Source organism: Odontesthes bonariensis, chromosome 5, assembly GCF_027942865.1.
Source record: "Odontesthes bonariensis isolate fOdoBon6 chromosome 5, fOdoBon6.hap1, whole genome shotgun sequence".
Classification (NCBI taxonomy): domain Eukaryota; kingdom Metazoa; phylum Chordata; class Actinopteri; order Atheriniformes; family Atherinopsidae; genus Odontesthes; species Odontesthes bonariensis.
In genome coordinates this window covers 16,580,391-16,598,964 of record NC_134510.1, presented here as the reverse complement: position 1 = coordinate 16,598,964, position 18,574 = coordinate 16,580,391, and the positions used below count along the sequence as shown (strand labels likewise).

General features: G+C 39.2%; 1 protein-coding gene across 4 annotated transcripts in view; it reads right to left on the bottom strand.

Annotated features, from left to right (window-relative positions):
• LOC142379793 (CUB and sushi domain-containing protein 3-like) overlaps window positions 1–18,574 on the bottom strand; it is a 284,354-nt gene that overhangs the window by 54,356 nt on the left and 211,424 nt on the right. For all 4 annotated transcript variants that reach the window (XM_075465063.1, XM_075465065.1, XM_075465064.1 and 1 more), the window contains exons 49-57: window positions 17,529–17,717; window positions 15,981–16,166; window positions 14,903–15,097; window positions 13,980–14,153; window positions 12,181–12,354; window positions 11,241–11,414; window positions 8,538–8,723; window positions 5,855–6,028; window positions 651–833 (exon numbers count right to left, since the gene is read on the bottom strand). In XM_075465063.1, coding sequence (XP_075321178.1) covers window positions 651–833; window positions 5,855–6,028; window positions 8,538–8,723; window positions 11,241–11,414; window positions 12,181–12,354; window positions 13,980–14,153; window positions 14,903–15,097; window positions 15,981–16,166; window positions 17,529–17,717 — 1,635 coding nt within the window. The remainder of the gene's footprint in view (window positions 1–650; window positions 834–5,854; window positions 6,029–8,537; window positions 8,724–11,240; window positions 11,415–12,180; window positions 12,355–13,979; window positions 14,154–14,902; window positions 15,098–15,980; window positions 16,167–17,528; window positions 17,718–18,574) is intronic.

The following is an 18,574-nucleotide window of genomic DNA, read 5'->3' as shown; positions in this document are numbered from 1 at the left end:
AAAGAAAAAGAGAAGTAACAGCAGAGATGGAATGAAAGACAGAGACACAGTCGTAGTATTTCACAGGGACTGTGCTTTGACCCATCATGTGCTGCAAGCTAGTGGACAGTGAGTAGAGGAGAGCAAAAGCCGTCAAACATTTAACTCAATATCCGGTTGACCCTTGGGGGTAATTCATGCAAGATGTGCTCAGTGAGCTAATATCTTCAAAATCCACAATGATTCATTTATCACAGTCTAAAAAGAACTTGGCTTTAGGTTTGTGGAATTTATGATTATTTTTTGGTCGCAGTCTGAATGACAAACACAACACCATGTGCTTGCAAAAAACTACCAGACTGCGGCAGAGAGATATATTTCCATCTGATGTAATACTGCGAGTTCTTGCAATTATCTGTGCATGCACTACAACATAGCAAATAGCATTGTAAGCAATGCTAGTGTGTTTATACTAAATCGGTACAGTTAGAAGTTTTTTACAAGCCGCAGCTAATGCAAATTTTGGTATCACCCCCGAACAATGCCTACTTCTTTTAAAGAGGCACTCCAGGAATTTCATAATTTGCACGTCACTCTACATGAGTCCTATGTGCTTCTCACATACAGTTTCATGAAAAACATCCCACAGATATTTTAAAGAGTCTCCTTACGCTTGCAGAACGGCTGTTTTCCCGACCAAGTCCCATTGGGGAAGCATATCCTCTCTGCTGAGCCGTACAGTGTATGTCCCATAGCGCAAATAAAGCGCACCTTGCTGCGCACTTTGAAGTTCCCCACCTCCCTGCTGGCATGGGCAGGTGTGCCGGGATCCCCGCAGGTGCCAGTGGAGTCACCTGCAATGGGAGATAACCAGACATGGAGTGATGACAACAAGACAGTGAAGATGCCACCCACCTAAACTGTCTATGCGTGTGGGTTTACCGATGGATCATTTCAAATTGGTAAGGAAGGGGTTTACAACACAGCGTTCCTTTCTGTCAAGCAGAATGAAAACAGATTAGACTCAAACTTTGGAGTCCTCAAGGGAAGCAGCCACATAAAACACAAAATGCAACACTGAGCAGGTGTTAAGTTTTTTCCTTTTCTTTTTTTTTTTTATAGCAAAGGTTAAAAAGAACTATAAAACCCCAGAACATTTACCATCTGTCACCATGCCAACAACCTGGTGGACTAATACCTCTCACAGCTTTGACACCAGGAGCTTTCTGTATATAAAATCAAGGCCAGCATTAAAAAGCAACCAGCTGTGGTTATGAGAAATTATGAATACAGTTTGACCTCTGAAGTTACCTGTAACTGTATTTTATCATGAATTATTCCTTCTGCCTTTTATTCTGTGGAAGAATTTACAGAACTGTGTCACCATCCTGCACTCATGCTTGCCTACCAATTCAATCAGATAAAAAGATGCTGTGCCTCATATGAATTATGTTCATGTTAGGTCTGTCTCTTACAGGTGAAGGAAATGGGACATATTTTCTTTCTAATCCACTGAAAATAAGAAAAGAGAGATGACGGGTAAGGAATCAGGCCAGAGCCATCACTGCTGAACATTTAATGTTTTGATGATGGGCAAGTCAAGCTGAGTGGTTTGTTGGTCAAGATGCAGTCAAAGGGGGGATGGTTATAATCATTGGGGACATCCCCGGAGCAAAGTAAAAAAGGTTCATGCAGTAGCAGATAACACCAACACCACTTTCAGTTTCACTGCCGCTACGGTCTCTGTTCTCTCAAACAAATTAAACAAGTGTATTAAAGCAAAGATAAATGTGCTTTGCTTCTGACCACAGGAACAGTGTCACAGACAGAGAGATACAGATATACAAAAATTCTCATAGATATTAAGTAGCGTAGTCTTCCTGAAAGATTTGTGCTTTATTGGCTTTGAGATCCTGTTCTTTGAGCTGTGTACAAACTCTGTGCATCCATCCCTGTGTGTTTCCTGCTCATCTATGTGGACAGACAAACAATCTGCTGTAATACTGGACTTGTTGACAAAGCCTTGCAGCGCAAACACACAGCTCATATCTTCCACACACATACCACTGCTCATGTATGTACAAACTGCATCTGTCATGTCAAGGACACACAGCCAAAGAGGATGAATCTTTTGTGGCTAAGTTTGGCATTGAGTGAGCACGAATGACTGCGTATGTATGCGTGTCTGTGAGAGATTGTAATTGATGCATCTTCATATATATGCATCTTCCAGCATGTACTTGAATGCATTTGTGGACACGGATAACTGTTAAGTGTGCATACTTATATGTTGCCTGGGTGTGTGCAACTCTGTGCATGTCTCACAGCAGCTGCCGGGACTTCATTAGTCTCCTCCAGTTAGGTGAGACAGCCTGACTCGACATGCACCATGACAGCCATAATCTCACTAATTGGGATGGCGGCTGGATTTGGTTTGAATCTGAGTTAATGTCCGTTCACCAGGATCCCTTTGCGAGGAAATAATAAAGCCTTAAACTCAGCCAAGCAACAGATGAGGACAAAAGGGGAATGGCTTGGCAAGCAGTCTTGAGTGCCATCTTACTAATTAACAAGGGAGGACAGATGAGAGGATGACAGATGCATGACTGGATGCACGTATGAGAGCTGCAGCTGATGCCAGACTGGATCTCTGAGTAATTCAGTCCATATTATTTTGTTGGTACTGGTGATAGAGATTGTAATGTGCCATTTTCATAATGTCTAGTCGTTACATATAGCTACCTATAGATTATGCAGAAAGCTTTCTGCAAATAAACATAATCACTGAATATTAACAAGAGGAAGTTGGCTCATACAGGTACTTATCAGGAAAACAAATCCTTGAAAGCCTAAAAACAAACAGACATTAATACTTAGCTTAACAAAACTAGGTGGAGACTACAAACCAATTTAACTCTACAGATGTTTGCTGCATCTCCACTTATCACTGCAAGCAACATAAGTTCCAGCTGTGTTCCAGTTTCTGTTATAGCTGTAACAGATGTTTACTGCCACATAGGAGTCCATCAAGTCTCTTAGAAATGAGCAAGTGATTTACGGTGGTTTCTTTTCTCCATTATAAACTGCTGATTACATCCCAAGCACTGAATATATATAATCCTCTGTGACAACATAAAACCCTGTATTTACATTCACCAATAGGAGTAGTTCTGAATTTCAGTGTTTGCTAAAAACTAGCTGTTAATCAAATGGTTGAAATTGAAACGTTTTTCTAGAAGCATCTGTTTGAAGGATCTTGTGTCTGTACAGAATTAGTGTGAACTGCATTTTGTTCTCTGAATATATGCAATCCAAAATCTGTTTTTCAGTATGCTCATATATTCAGTCCACCTCAGCACATTCATTTTCTTTAGCTCAGTTAGTGACATCGTTGCTTATTGTGATTAAAATCTGTTATACTGCTGCATAAATTCCACCAGGGATTCACACTGTTTATTGCTCTTTGGCAGTTTAAATACTTGGGAATCAAATAATAGCTGCTTCACTTTTTAAGTGATGAATTGGTACTAATTAGTATATGGACAAGATTAAAGATTTAAATCTTAAATCTATTTTATAATCATACATTGTTTTTTTTTCTCAATATACTGTAAGCATTATATATTAGCTGTGTTCTCTCAGCGGTGTCAGCAAAGCCCATGTTGGTAATGGATAGCTCAGAGTGATTGAGGGAATGAGATATAACACTAAATTGCTCATCATCACTTAAACAGAGGCTCATTTGTCATAACAGTATGGTGCTGATCCAGTCAAACTGCTTTGAAAACAAAGTGATGGGTGATAAACGAAAAAAAAACAAAAAAACTTGTAGTTGTGATTTTTTTTCACCACCCAAAAACACTAAATATTCTTATCAGCCATCACCAGTCCAAACAATATACCGGTTTCCTTACCCCACCTGTTGAAATATGGACTCCACAAAACATCTGAAACCAAAAGTTGTCAGGTCGGGCCTTGACTTGAATATGTTCTGGGGGATGAAGCCAATACTGTAAACTATCTGTCTGTCATTTAGAAATACTGTTGCCTAGATCAGATGGATATAATCTGCAGCATTGTTTAAATAGGTGGTAAATGTCAAAATAGAATGACATGAATGCCAGGAACTGAGGTTTCCCAGCAGAGCCTTGCCCAGAGCATTACAGTGCCTCCACTGGCTCGCCTTTTTCACTTATTGTATTCTGCAGTCGCCGTAGGTGATGCGCCTGAGCATCAAAGGTTTTCGAAAACTTGAACTACTGTAGCTCTTCAGTGGAATGGAACCAGATGGGCCAGCCTTTACTTCTCACTCACATCAGCGAGCCTTTGGTGCCCATGCCCATCGCTGCAGGTTGCCCCCTGCATGGTTTCTTTCATTTTTTAAAACTAAGAGCAAATATAATGACAGCTCTGGCTTGAAATAGATTAGACTCTGTGAGCAATGCGAGTTTCCTCAGTACCTTCAGAATCCAACTTCCCAACTGCCTCACTACTTTTCAACTGTCTGAGTAAATACACTATCCTGAAGGTGAGTGGAGAGTTCAAACTGCCTTTTGAAGAGGAAAAAATAACTGTCATACAAGTCTACTTACAAACATTACTTCTGGGTCAGTGAGTTTAACAAACCAAGTGAACATTCAGTATATAGAACCCACTTAAATGGATGGTCAGGACTGCTTAAGAGTGATGGGAAGAAAGAGGCACAGTGGGGATTAAGAGGGAAACTTTAAAGCTCTGTAGACACACGCAGTGTAAGACATTTTCTTCCTGCTTTCAAAAAATGTCAAGAGCAGAAACCGAAACTTAATGTACCGAACCCAAAGACGCAGGCTAATCGGCCAAAGATTTTATTTGCAGCAGTCCACATTTAGCTTGTGCCAGGGTGAGATTGTTCATTCAACTGTTTCAGCAGAGGCATAATTCGGTTCAACAGTTTTTTTTTTTTAGCCAAGGCGTGAAGTCACACCTCCCTATAACTGCAGTGAAGAGGAATAATGGGTTTGGGTCATTATCTGGCATGAGTGGTCATTTTCAAACAATCATCTGACAAATACAAATACATTAGATAAGCCATAGAGGACCTGCTCAAAAATGCGGAAACAGGTTTAAGTAAAGGAGGAATGTGTGGATAATAAAGGTCAATCATATATGGATCAAGAAGCCTTTTAAAAATGAAGCAAGAGCTCCAAAGGGCCCTGTTTGAGGGAAGCAAATGGGAGCATTTTGCTGATAACTCATTAAATACACTAATAATGCTAAGTACAATGCCATAGTGGTGTAGTACATGTGTTCTGAATATTCTTCTGATTTTACCTCTGTAATAACACTGTATGCAGAGAATTTTGGTTTAATTAGCAAACTCCTGTGCATAGTATTGGTACTAAGGTAGAGTCAAATGTAATGCAATCTGTCTGAGAGCCAATGCTAGGCAAATATTTAACAACATCCCCTCATAATCCAGCAACTCTACAACATAATGGCTAGATATGGGAAAAAAAAAAAAAAGAAAAAAGGAATAAAATCAAGGTGTTGAAATGGCCCAGTCAAAATCCTGACCTCAATATGACTACAATACTGTGGTGGTACCATATGGGAGCTGTGAATAAATGAATGCCCCATAGACCTCAACTCAATGAACTGAAGAAACATTGTAAAGAAGAGTTTTCCTTTGAAACAATGTCAGAAACTGATAACGTCATGCAGAATTCAGTTATTTCACAATATTGCTGCTAAAGGTTGTTCTAAAAGCTAATGAGTCATGGGGTATACTTAGTTTTCACACATAATTTTGACTTATAAAATAAATAATGACGTGGCATTATGTGTCATGTGTATGAGTAAATATGCATGACCAAATTTGTGTGTGCATGTTTACCTGAGCAGTGGGGCAGTGGACCACTCCAGTGTCCATTGAGTTGACAGGTGAGTGATGAGTCACCGATGAGCTGACGGTCTCCAAGGCAGGAGTAGTGCACTGTGGAGCCAAAGGTAAACTTCTCCCCACTCCTCACAGCATGGGGAGGTGTGCCCGGGTGGCCGCAATCCACCTCTGCATGAGAGACAAAAGAGAAAAAGAATCATCAGATGCTGGATGGATCATAGCTGCGTGCCTCAATGCACTTGATAAAATCCCATCTCAGACCGTTACTGGTGCAGCTGCATGACCACATACTGGAATCAGCAAACAGCCCAGTAAACCTCTGTGAAGTTTGAAGCTGCACGAGGTTAAGAGATGCTTGTCTTGATGATACAGTTTGAAATGTTTTTATAAAAAGACCATTTGATATATAGTCCAGAATGTCAGTACTTGGGGAATTTAAGAGTTATTGTCCTAAAGGCACTACGCTTCAGCATATTCATATTTAAGTAATATAATGGATACGTCATTAAACTGTCAAGTCAAAGATTTAACTTTACAAATATTACATTAATAATAAGATCGTTTTGTAGGAAAAAAAGCCCTTTTATAGTATATTCAAAGTTTCAACTTTAAAAGTAGTTGGACTACTACATCAAATAAATCAAATTTTTAAGTAAAATCCTATGCAGCTACAGAGAGCCTAAAGTCTTTCTAAGGACGATACTGTGGCTACATTAAAACCTTAGATGCTACGGATCTTTCTACCTTTAGTCTGTCCTTTATTATGTGGAATGCAGTTCAGTCACCATTTTTATGCTGAAGAGTTCATATGTATACATTTTTGTTTGTATCACAGTCCTTTTGAATGATGAAATTTCCTCCAGTGAGTTTTATCGCACATACCTCTGCAGTTACCCCGCTGTGTCTGTCAGCAGCTATAAGTTCAGTTCTATTTCATCAGCATGCAGAACTTTGTCCCAGAAGGACATAAGAGATTCATGTATTTATTCATTTTGCCTTTTTTTTTTAAATGCAAAATACAGCCTGGCATTTCTATTTTTTAGGCTTACAAAGGATCTTATCTGAATCCCTTGTAATTGTGGTCATAAAAGTGAGCAAGAAAATCCCTTTCCTGTCATGTGCAAGACTTTTTTTTTTTTTTTTTTAAATCACAATTGCCTGATACAACATCTGATAACTAAGTGTTAATTTTAAAACTTTAATTTATGATAAAGTAGATATACTAAGGTCCTAAATTGAAACCATCTTAGCTGTCCAAATTGCACAGTTTGAAAGGTAAAATGACGCAGTGCAACAAATAAAAGCGTTAACTTAACTGTTCCTCAAAGTGAAATTTCAATAGGCACATCACATACTTTATTTTCTTACAAGCTGGGAGTCAAAGTAGAATTTAGTTCAGCAGTTTAAGAATTCAGGATTCAGTGTACCTGCCTGGTGTTGCTCTGTATACAACACATAGGACACTTCTGAAAGTCATCGTCAGTGAACACTATTCCCTAACTGAACATTGTAACTGTAACAGTTTGGGGTATTAAACTGGCCTGATGGCAGTTTAGACCTGGACCCTTTGAAAACCTTTGGTGTAATTTGAAACCAATGAATAGAGGTAAAAACAAGGGTTTGATCTTGTGAGTCAAATAAATCCGATCTCTAAGAGAGAATGGGAGAACATTTTATATTCAAAACTTCTCACAAAACAACTGAATTTCTAGTTTTCAACATTTGAAATGTTTTTGCACTATTTTAAGTTACACAGTGCTGTAACGTATTTCCCCTCCTTACAGTCTTCTTTTGCTTTTTAGCTTTTTTACCTTAATAAATTTAATCATCATATGAAAACTGCTTTTTGTATTTCCTCCTTTATGTTTGACATAAAAATTAGTTTGATAATCTGAAACATTTAAGTGTGACAAAAAAGCAAAAACAAAAGAAATCTGTAAGGGGGAAACACGTTTTCATAGCACTATATATAGGGTTTAAATAAGTAGTAAATGACTGCACTCAGTTATCACTTAACATTTTTTTACTCTGTGTCTAACCTTTCAGAGGCAGGTTTGTTTTCTTTTGACCTACATGTGTGTTTGCATTTTATCTTTGTGGTATTTGCCATTTATTCAGCTTAGTCTCATAACGTGCAGTGGATAAAAATGTGAGACACACACTGCGGCTCTCTTCAATTACTATTTCATTTAACAAAATAAATGCTGCACATTATCTCACTGCCATGAAATGAAGTGCTTTTTGAACCGGTGTGCAAAATGTGGAGGTTTACTTTAGATAATTTCAGCAGAAATAGGTCTGTTTTATCTGTTGGCAGACCCAGACATTAACAGAGTGCAAAATAAACCAGGTGTTCATATTACAACCACAAAACCCCTACAGCTCACACGGCTGTTGTTCAAATCTAAGTGCTTAGTTCTGAAGAGTTAGCTATAGCCTGAAATGTGAAAGTTACCCATTTGCATGTAAACGTGATGAAACATAACCACAAGCCAGTGAGATATCACACATTACACAGATACTTCCAGTCATAGAATTACTAACTTGTACCATTAAAATTTGGAAGGAAAAGGGGACGTACAAAAGTAGAAATAAATATGAATAATAGAAATAAATATGAATAATTACATATTGTAAGAGTATATTATCATGATGAAAGTACAAACTGTTACTGTACCAATGCATTCTGGAAGTGGTTTGTCCCAGTGGCCCTCTGGCTGGCAGGTAAGCACCGATGAGCCAAACAGATCATATCCCGGGTTACAGTCATAGAAGACAACACTGCCGAATGTGAAGTTCCCATGTTCAATCTTACTCTCCCGGATAGAGTTGGCAGGGATGCCGGGATCAGTGCAGTTAACAACTGTATAAAAAAAGGTTGAAATATAAATAGGCCATCATTCATAACTCAAGTAGTTTGATCATAATGAAAGAGTACAGACGGAAGAATATCGATAGTGGTACAATTAATTTGTGTTGCTGCAAGGACATTGTAGCCAAGATAAGTTCAGGAAAATTACTATTGGAACTTTATGTGATGACTTATTGGACTAAAGGCTGAAAAAGTCCCCTTGACATTTCCCAGCACTTCTGTTGCCCTGAAATGGTTTATTTATGGATCTTTCTTTTTCTTTTTTTCCCTCTTCATCAAAAGTTTGCTGTCATTCCATTAATGATTAGCAGAACTGTCCCTAGTGGATTTTCATAAACATCCATTTATTATAGTTTTCAAAGATAATGCAAATAAATTATTGATATACAGCACAAGACAGAAGAGTGAGCCAAAGGGAACCTTCACTTCTTGGCAGCATTTCGATTTCAATCTTATAAAAGAAAAAGTATGTTCTCTGTGGATAAGTTTGCTATGGCATTAAGATGCACATAGTGCACATCATGCCAATACGCTGCAGGAAACAAAATACAGAGTCACTTTTAATTAGAATATAATACTGAACAATGTGCTATTGGAGCACTGTAAGAAAATGAAGTAGAAATTTCTTTAATCAATTAGATTTGATTAATCTCTTTATTACATTTACCAATATTATAGTGACTATGTTATGTTATGTATCATGAACTGCATGTATTGAGTCATCTGGAACATATCAGTTGTCAAAAAATATTTTGCTCGACTAGGGCACTGAGTAAAAAGACCCACACAATAGTTATATGGCAATCTGCCTAATTCACTCCACGCTGCAACATCACTGGGGATGTTTCCTAGAAGCTTTGCAATTCTTTCTTTGCCTAGAGCTTAATTTGCATGGATGTTATCTGTCAGCATGTCCCCTTGTAAGTTAATAATAGAACTGCAGACATGACCATGTAAGTGGCTTCTATATTTTTAATGGACAAAAAAGTGAGCCCAGGCTATGTTAAGCACTGTTAATAATCATAGCACCTAATGCTTTCTTCTGAAAAGCAAGGGTACACCTATTGTCAGAAAAACATCCACTTTAAAAGAAGTTGACGAATCCAAACCACATTGCCTGCAAGGTGGTTAAGTCTGCTGAAATCAGATGAGGTGGAAATTAAAGTCGGAGCAACATCAAATGGAATCAATACCAAATATGTATGTCAAATCTTGAATTAAAGTGAGAAAAGTATTAGTGGGAATAGACCGACATATTTTGAAAAAGGGATCACATTATACAACAGATTATGATGAACTCGCCCCATTGATCTTTCCCCTGGTCTGTCTCTGTGGTGCTATTCACAGAAATAAAAACCTTATTTCTTCATATTTAACTGCCAACAAAACCCATGCCAAACCAAAGGAGGGATGTTTTTCAATGTCTGCCAAATATAGCTCTGTTCCCCTGGATCCAGAGGCAGCAGATCAATACAATCAAAGTCCAACTGGACACTGGTTAAATATATGTTGTTGTTTTTTTTTAAATTTCATTGTTAATTCAATAAACTCTTATTTGTCTTTTAGGAACATTTAAACTAGAATATATCAAATATACAAGAATATCTAACGAAGACTTTAAGATGTCCCCCCCATCCCCCAATTATCATTAAAAAAGCCTCTATTATATTGCAGAGCATGTTAATTTGATACCATCAATTTCCATTTAATTTTGGGCATAGTTATGAAAACAGTGCATCGGATACTTTAAAGATACTGTCCAATTGGTTAACATTTCCTTGGTTACAGTTACACATTAAAATGCCTATATTACTGCTGACTGCGAGTGCATGACTAACAACCCTTACCTGTGCAAACTACAACTGGCCACAGCTATAAAAACAGATATTCCCTGGCAGCATCCTTTAGACGTATTGCACCAAATGCATTTAGAGCTTTTCTGCCTTCAAAGGAACCCTGTCCTACTGATCTGTGGCATTTTCCATTCATTCTTCTGTAAGCACATCATTGCCATTTCTTTTCTTTTACTCCAAGGTCATGCTTCAGATGTTTTTGCTGTGTGCTCTTAGAGAACAGTACAGGTAAAGACTGTTTTCACTCAAAGTGTGAATTCAACCTTTATTTTGTTATTTTTGTCCCTTATTTTGCCAAAGGAGAATTCCTTTGGGCTTGTGCGCCTATGCCTCAGCAAGCTGGCGGCTGCTGTCTGCGGATTCTTGAAATCTTATGGCTTATCAGCCGGATGCTGAATTCCTGTGGTTATCCTAATTTCAGATAACTATATAAACCCACAGCACATGCAAAAGTCTTCTTATTTTCTTATAGCATTTTGGGTAAATCCAATTTGTGCTTCTGAAATGCCTTTAAGTCCAGCCATAGCAACAGTACTTATAGCATAGGCAATGGACGTCAACTGCAATCGCGCATCGGTGTCCCTCTGTGATCTAAAGTCAGCCAGGCTGGCAGTCTTTTATGCATTCTGCAAGCTGCTCTGTTGTAGGACTTTACCTCTGCATGTTGGAGGCTGTTGGCTCCACTGGCGGTTGGCCTGGCACTGGGCTGTGGAGGGTCCCTCTAGGGTGTAGCCTTTGTTGCAAGAGAAGCGCACAACATCATTGTAGTTGAAGCCATCGCCTGTGGTGCGGCCATAGATTGGACTGCCAGGGTGGCCACATGTGACGGCTGAGTTGAGACACATCACGCAGGTGAATTTTGGAAGGCGGAGGTAGAGAGGATAACAGGAGATGAAAGGCAGCAAAGAAGGGAGGAAAGAAAGTGAAAGAGAAGAGTTGAGAAACATGCAGAGAAAATTCAATAACAATGTTGGAGGTCACACACGGGGTCAGCAATCGCTGTCATTAACGTAATTATTCTCAGAAGATAATGTGGAAATAAGGATCCAAGACATGATCATGTTAAGAAAAGGGTAAAACGCAATTTTTTTTAAATCAAAAGATGAATAGGAGATTGAGAATTATATCATATATATATATATATTATTAATCAAATATCAACTTTAAAGTGTCAAACTAAAAGAGCAGGTTGTGGTGTGAATTGGAAAAGGCTTCAGAACAATATCACTTTTTTGTTTATTGTGCACATACATTTTCTAATTGCATTTTAATAATCCAATGATGTTTTTCACTCAACAGGTTTTACCTGTGAATGGAAAGTGAGATATTTTAGGTTTCCATAGAAATTAAGCTGAAAAGCTCCTTTATCACAGAAATGCAAAAAGAAAAAAATAATTGTAAAAAAAAGAGATGCATGCCCTCTCCATTTTACTTTTACCTTACTTGATTACAGAAAAAAAAAAAACACCTTACAATATTTCATTTTCCAACACAAATTCCAAACTTCTCAAACATAGACCCACATGGACATACACTCTCTGACCCTATTTGGAGCCAGTCATCGAATGAGTGAGAGCCAACGCTAAAGTACTTACGGATACAGACTGGGAGGTGTCCAGACCAGTTATGGTCCTGCTGACAGATTCGTACAGAGGAGCCAATAAGCCTGAACCCAGGGTTGCACTGGTAAACCACTGTGTCTCTGTAGCCAAAGTTTTCTCCAATCACCTGCCCATTCACAATCTGCTCAGGGATGCCACAGTGACCAGCTGCAAGTTGTAAAAATAAGGAAAAATAAGGAAAAATAAGCTTTCATTAACAAATTGACCTTTTATTTCACATTGACATAACAGCACATCCTCTATCCAATAACAATTTTGATTGTGTTATCACATTTGAAACAACATTTTGATTTTAGGAAATGAAGAGGCTCTTTTTATTTGGAGGAATTATAGTGCTTAATTTGTACATTACGTTAACCTATTGAATTTGTAAAACACATTTTGGTTCATTATCTCTAAGTATCATTTTAAATTTATACTTTATCAGAATTGCATGTTCCCCCGTGTATGCGTGGGTTCTCTCCGGGTACTCCGGCTTCCTCCCACTGTCCAAAAACATGCATGTTAGGTTAATTGGTGTTTCTAAAATTGTCCTTAGGAGTGAGTGTGAGCGTGTGTATGGTTGTTTGTCTGGTTTGTCTCTGTGTGGCCCTGTGATGGACTGGTGACCTGTCCAGGGTGTACCCTGTCTCACGCCCAATGACCGCTGGGATAGGCTCCAGCCCCCCCGCGAACCGACCGGCGGATTCAGCGGTATAGAAAATGGATGGATGGACTTTATCAGAATCACTTGTGGTGATAACTTTACTTTCCTAATCTACTGTTGACAGAGAGACACAAAACCTGTACTGCGCATGCACATAATCATTGAACTTTAAGCTACAATAAATCCATTTCAGAGGGGAGGGATCTTGCTGAGATTTCTGCCACTTAAAACCTGGGAAATTGCCTCAGAGTGTCAGAGTCTGATTTCCCTAATTTACTCCTGCACCCAGAAACTTGGGCGAGAATTTTATTATCACACTCCACTTGAGAGCAGTCACAATCTATAAAGATAATACTGAAGAAGGCGTCTATACCAGGAGGTCCCTGGATATGTCAAGCCTGTCAGCTATATTGCTAACAAAGTGAAAGGTGTCTCCTTTTTTAACAAACTGAGCAAATCTTAAGTCGAGCTTGGAGTGCTGGTGCCAGACAACTGTTAAACAGACTAATGTGTCTGCTGAGAACATCTTTACATTCTCCTGCAGCATGGGTTTGAATTTGGCTAAATGAATTACACACGTCCCATCTCTGTCATCACAGAAAGCTACGGTGAGCTGTGGTAAGCCATGCTGTAGCATATTTTCTTGTTTTTATATCCAAAACTCAAATAACTCAAATGACGCCAGTTCAGCTTGGCTAGTGTCTCATAGGATCAGGGAAGCTATGGGTATACAGCAAGACAATCACATCCGATACTCAAGATTTTCTCGATGGAGTTACAAAAAAAAAAAAACAACACTTGGTTAATTAAAAAAGGTTTGTAAAAAAAATATATATTTCCATATGATCTCTGGAAGGTCTGTATAGTCTGATGTGTACAATGGGCTTCTCTGAGACCACACAAGGTGTAAGAAGTGGACAACAAAAAACTGTACGTCTTCCAAATGTATTACAGAGATTGGCCGTACACATTTGGCAACAGGGAAAATTACAATCATCTACTGCTTCTGGATCTGGTTCTAATTGGGACATGTTGGCCCAAGCAACAAAGCTAATATTCAAACTGAGTAGGTGAGTAGAAGTCAGAAGTTTTTGACCAGTTTCAAGGACATTTAGATGTTGCTTACCCAGGCACTGAGTCTCCATCCCACTCCAAAGGCCAGACAGGAGACACTCTTTAACAGTAGATCCAGTCAACACATAACCAAGGTTGCAGCTGAAAATGGCAGATGCTCCAAAGGTAGTTTGAGTCCCGATTTTCTTTCCATTAGGAGGAGTAGGAAGATCACCACAGGAAATGACTGCAATAAGATTAAGGAGATAGTAAAAAGGAGATGAGTGATTTGGAGGAGGCACCAGCAGAATGCGTGACAGAACAAGAGAGAGAGAAAGATGAAATGGAAGTTGGCTTACATCTTCAGAGTCAATGGGAGTGCAGTCATTTACACCCATCTTATTGGTGTTATTCCGATAAAAGGTGACCCAGAATATTTCACAAGGAGGATAAGGATGGTGTTTTCCTTTGTCTCAACATCTTTCATCATACTAGCTGAGATCTCTTTCTACCATTACATGGGCAATTCAACTCCTTACTTCTCAAAAAGCAGTTTCCATGGCAGCAGAGGAAAGCTTTTTTTATTTTTCAGAGCTGAACAATAAACAATATCTAACCTAAGCTGAGAAGGGAACGGGTGAAGAGTACAAAAGTAAATCAAGGAGCTGCTGATTTAGTGAATTTTAAATCAGGTATTCAATCTCCATGTTTTATGAAGTTTAGTGGAAGCTAATCTAGCATACCTTAAATGAAGCAAGACAGACATTTCTATTCTTCCTATAAAAACATAAATAAACATGTAGCGCTACATGTGTATGGATCCAATGATTTTTTTTAATGATAATGGAATGATAGACCAGAGATTAATGGGAGTTTATTTAGAGCAGCTGTATGTTTGGTCTTCTATCTAGAATGTGGGCCTTGTTGTTATTTGCATTTAAGCATTAGTGGGAACAAGTAGTGTGTTTATCTGTTGCGGTACCCTAATTCACTCACTTCTGCACCGAGGTCTCTCATTTCTCCAGCTCCACACACCATTAGCCAGACACTGGATATGAGCGGGGCCAACACGGTAGTATCCAGGGCTGCATGTGAAGATTATTTTAGTTCCGAACTCGTAGTGCGAACCATTGACTATCCTCCATCTCCCATGGTCCAGAGAGAAAGAGCTCAGGCTGGGGCACATCATAACTGAGGAGAACAAACAAACAAATCAGACTGAATTACTCAATGATGACAGGACACTGTTAGTTTTGTATCATTCACATAAGCTGACTTCTTTGTCAATGTCTCTCTCGACCTTTGCACACAAACTGCTGCAAAGCCTGTGACACACCACCAGACAGAGAAAGTAAGTTGCAGAGAAGAATTTGATGCAGTATAATAATCCAATCAATGAGTTGCAGTTATACAAATATTCTATTTGTGAAATTAGACTTTTCACTACCAAGTTGTCTCAAAACTGTTTCCATTTTTTCTCTGAGACACATTCACATCTATGAAAAAACACTATTCCAACACAAAACAATGTTGTTAATCACTTTGTACACTGACTTTCAAACTTGCAGGAGGTCCTGGAAAATTCTTATCGCAGTGCTGAAGATCAGACCTCTCAACTGATGTTCTCCCATTCATCCATCAAAGTCATCATAATCCAGCAAGTTAGCTTTTTTTTTACTTTTATTTTTTTTACAGATATGCAACTCGAAGTCATGTAGAATTGTAGTCCTTATTTTCTGACAGTTTTGTTAAACTTTGAGACTCTATATTTACCACAGAGGATATTTCTTTCAGCTCTCACTTGTACCGACTGCAATTCATAAAATGCCAAAACTCTCTATTGCGTTAGCCAGTGGAAGCAGCAAACTACAGGCAGGTTGGAAAAAAATGTACAACCCTTAATAAATCTCAGAAGATTTCAGAATCTTCACCACGAAAAGAAAAGGATTTCCTATTATCGTCTCTCAGCTTATTCCTGCATAACCATGTGGTTTCTTGCGATTACCCCGTTTCTCTAAATCACTCTCCCGCCTCCTTTTTCCCCTCCGTCCTCCCCGAAGCATCCTCTACTCACCGATGCATCGGGGTATCTTGTTGTGATTGCTCCAGGTGCCCTCTGGCTGGCATACTGTGGTCGTCAGTTCTTTGGAGGAGAGCCGGTAGCCACTGTTGCAGAAGTAGGTCACACGTGTGCCGACGGAATAATCAGCAGCAAGCACACCTCCGTTCACAGGCGCAGTGGGTGCACCGCACGACACAGCTACAGGCAGTGACAGGATCATTGTCACCAAACATTTTCTTGACACTTACATTTTTTGGAGGATTAAAAAAACAACATACAACCCTTTTGTACCATACTAGTCGTGCCAAGTTTCATAATTTGCAAAAGTGGATGCTTTCCTCTCTAATGGTTAAAGTTTCCGTGAGTAAAAACTAAAAAGGGAAGAATTGTTACACATTTGTACAGTGTCGAACACATGTTGTAGAGCATAGACAGCACATCTTATTCATGGCAGACACCTCAAAATATCACTTCAGAGAAAAGCTCATGTGTAATTAATAACATCAATAACATATGCATTCAGCTAAATTGAGCCTGTGCCAGAGACCTGACATTGTGCTTCCTACCTCAATGGAATGGCTTACTGAAGCACAGCAAAATGAGTTGCACCAGTCATAAGGTCTATTGGGGCGGCCGTGGCTTTGTGGTTAGAGTCAGTCGTCCAATAACGGGAAGGTTGGCGGTTCGATTCCCACTCTCGCCACTCAAAGATTGGTGGAACTGATAGCTGGAGGGGTGTCAGTCCACCTCCTTGTCATGGCTGAGGTGCTCAGTCATGGTATGGAGCTATTATATTACTCCTCACCATCTCATAAAAAAAATCTACTACATTCATTTGTGTGAGCTTTTCAGTGATAATGCACCTCTAATGAAAAGCACTGAAAACTTTCCAACACTGATGATAGAAAATGGTAATGTTTGAAGTGTGTGTCATCTTTAAGATTACTGAAATGGAGTATCTGCCATCTAACAGATAACAGATGGGAAGCATCTGTATGAATATATCAGTTCATCTGCAGGCATGGCTGAGTTTATGTGCTTTGGAAAAGCTGTGCCAAATTACAGGTGCAAAATGTTTTTAAATCATCTGAGGTACATTAGTATAGATATTTTGATTTCACTGCATCACGATAAAATGCAATCTCGCACCCCATCTGTTGATGTTTGCCGCTGTCTGTGTGTCTGTGCAAGTCCAGACAACCATATGCACATACATGCACACATTTCACATGTGGGCATCAAAAACCCTAATTAGTTGAGTGAGACCCAACGGCACTCAATGCTAATGGAAAGTTTGCCAAAGCAATTTGAAGAAGTGCAGAGGAGGGGAGGATTGATTCTTGGTTAATTTCCACCTGATGGGAAACTGGCTCTCAATCAGGTTGGATTCAGTTCAGCAGCTACCAACACAAGTATAGGGCCTGGGCAGAGATACTTGGGAGCTTTATGTGCCTGCCTAGTTGCCTGCAGAGAGAGGCTCACAGAGGCAGTGACCAAAAGAATGGGGATAGACTCAGACTAAAGTTGGAAATAAAAGGCTCCCAGGGCTGACAAGCTCACCTTGACATGCAGGAACTGGTGAGTCCCAGATGTAGTAGCCATAGGGGGCCTTCTTGCACACAGCTGCGGCTTTTCCGATCAGCTTGTACCCCCTGTCGCAAGCCCAGCGCACCATACTGTTAAGATGACCTCCGGTCTGGCTCACTACAAAGCCATGTTGTGGGGAGTCTGGGGTACTGCAGTACATCGCTACAATAGATGAAGGTATAAAGGCACAGTGTGGTGCACAAAAGAAGAAAGCCAAGGCAAGAGTGAGAGTGAGAATGAAGTCAATGAAAGAGGATGGAAAAGTAGACATTAATGGAGAGAAATTTAAATAAACCAGAGAAAAGGATGAGCAGCATTAACAAAGCAGCCCTTGAGAAAGATTTAGGCAAACATTTTTATTACAGTAAGACTTCATTTTCAATGCGGAACGATAATGAGGGGAAATGCCTGAGGAGGGTCACATCACATATTTAGCACATGCCTGTGTGCCACAACAGGAAAGGAAGTTCTCCAAATCGCATTATCATCCCTTTCTGGCCAATGGGCATGCACATATGCAATATTGGTGCATCCTGCAGTTATTTGTTTCACAACATTCCTTTCACTTATCTTACAACCCACCCAACTAAAAAAAGAAGAAAAAAAAAGGCCCACTTGATTAAAAAAAATAAAAAAATGAGTCGCAAATGGCCAATGGGACAGAAAATCCAAGGGAAAGGCTGCATGCCTCCCAGTAGCTGTCAACCGTTCTTTCAAATCAGAGTGAGTAGGAGAGATTTAAGATGAAAAGACACACTGGAGTTTAAATCAGTTCCTGTTTAAGTCAACAAAGTCAAGAAGGAGTTCTCTTTACAAAATTCATCACACTGAATTGCTTTCACGAGAACACTCTTGTGTATTGAATATAATGGTGAGACAACATGTGAAATTTATGTCTTTAGTTCTCTTTTTTGTATGATTACTGATGCACTTCAAATGGAAGACGATGCCTATGCTATTCTTGCTTAGCAACCCTTGCTTTATTAAAGAGCCAATTAACAATTTAAACCCTGTAAAAT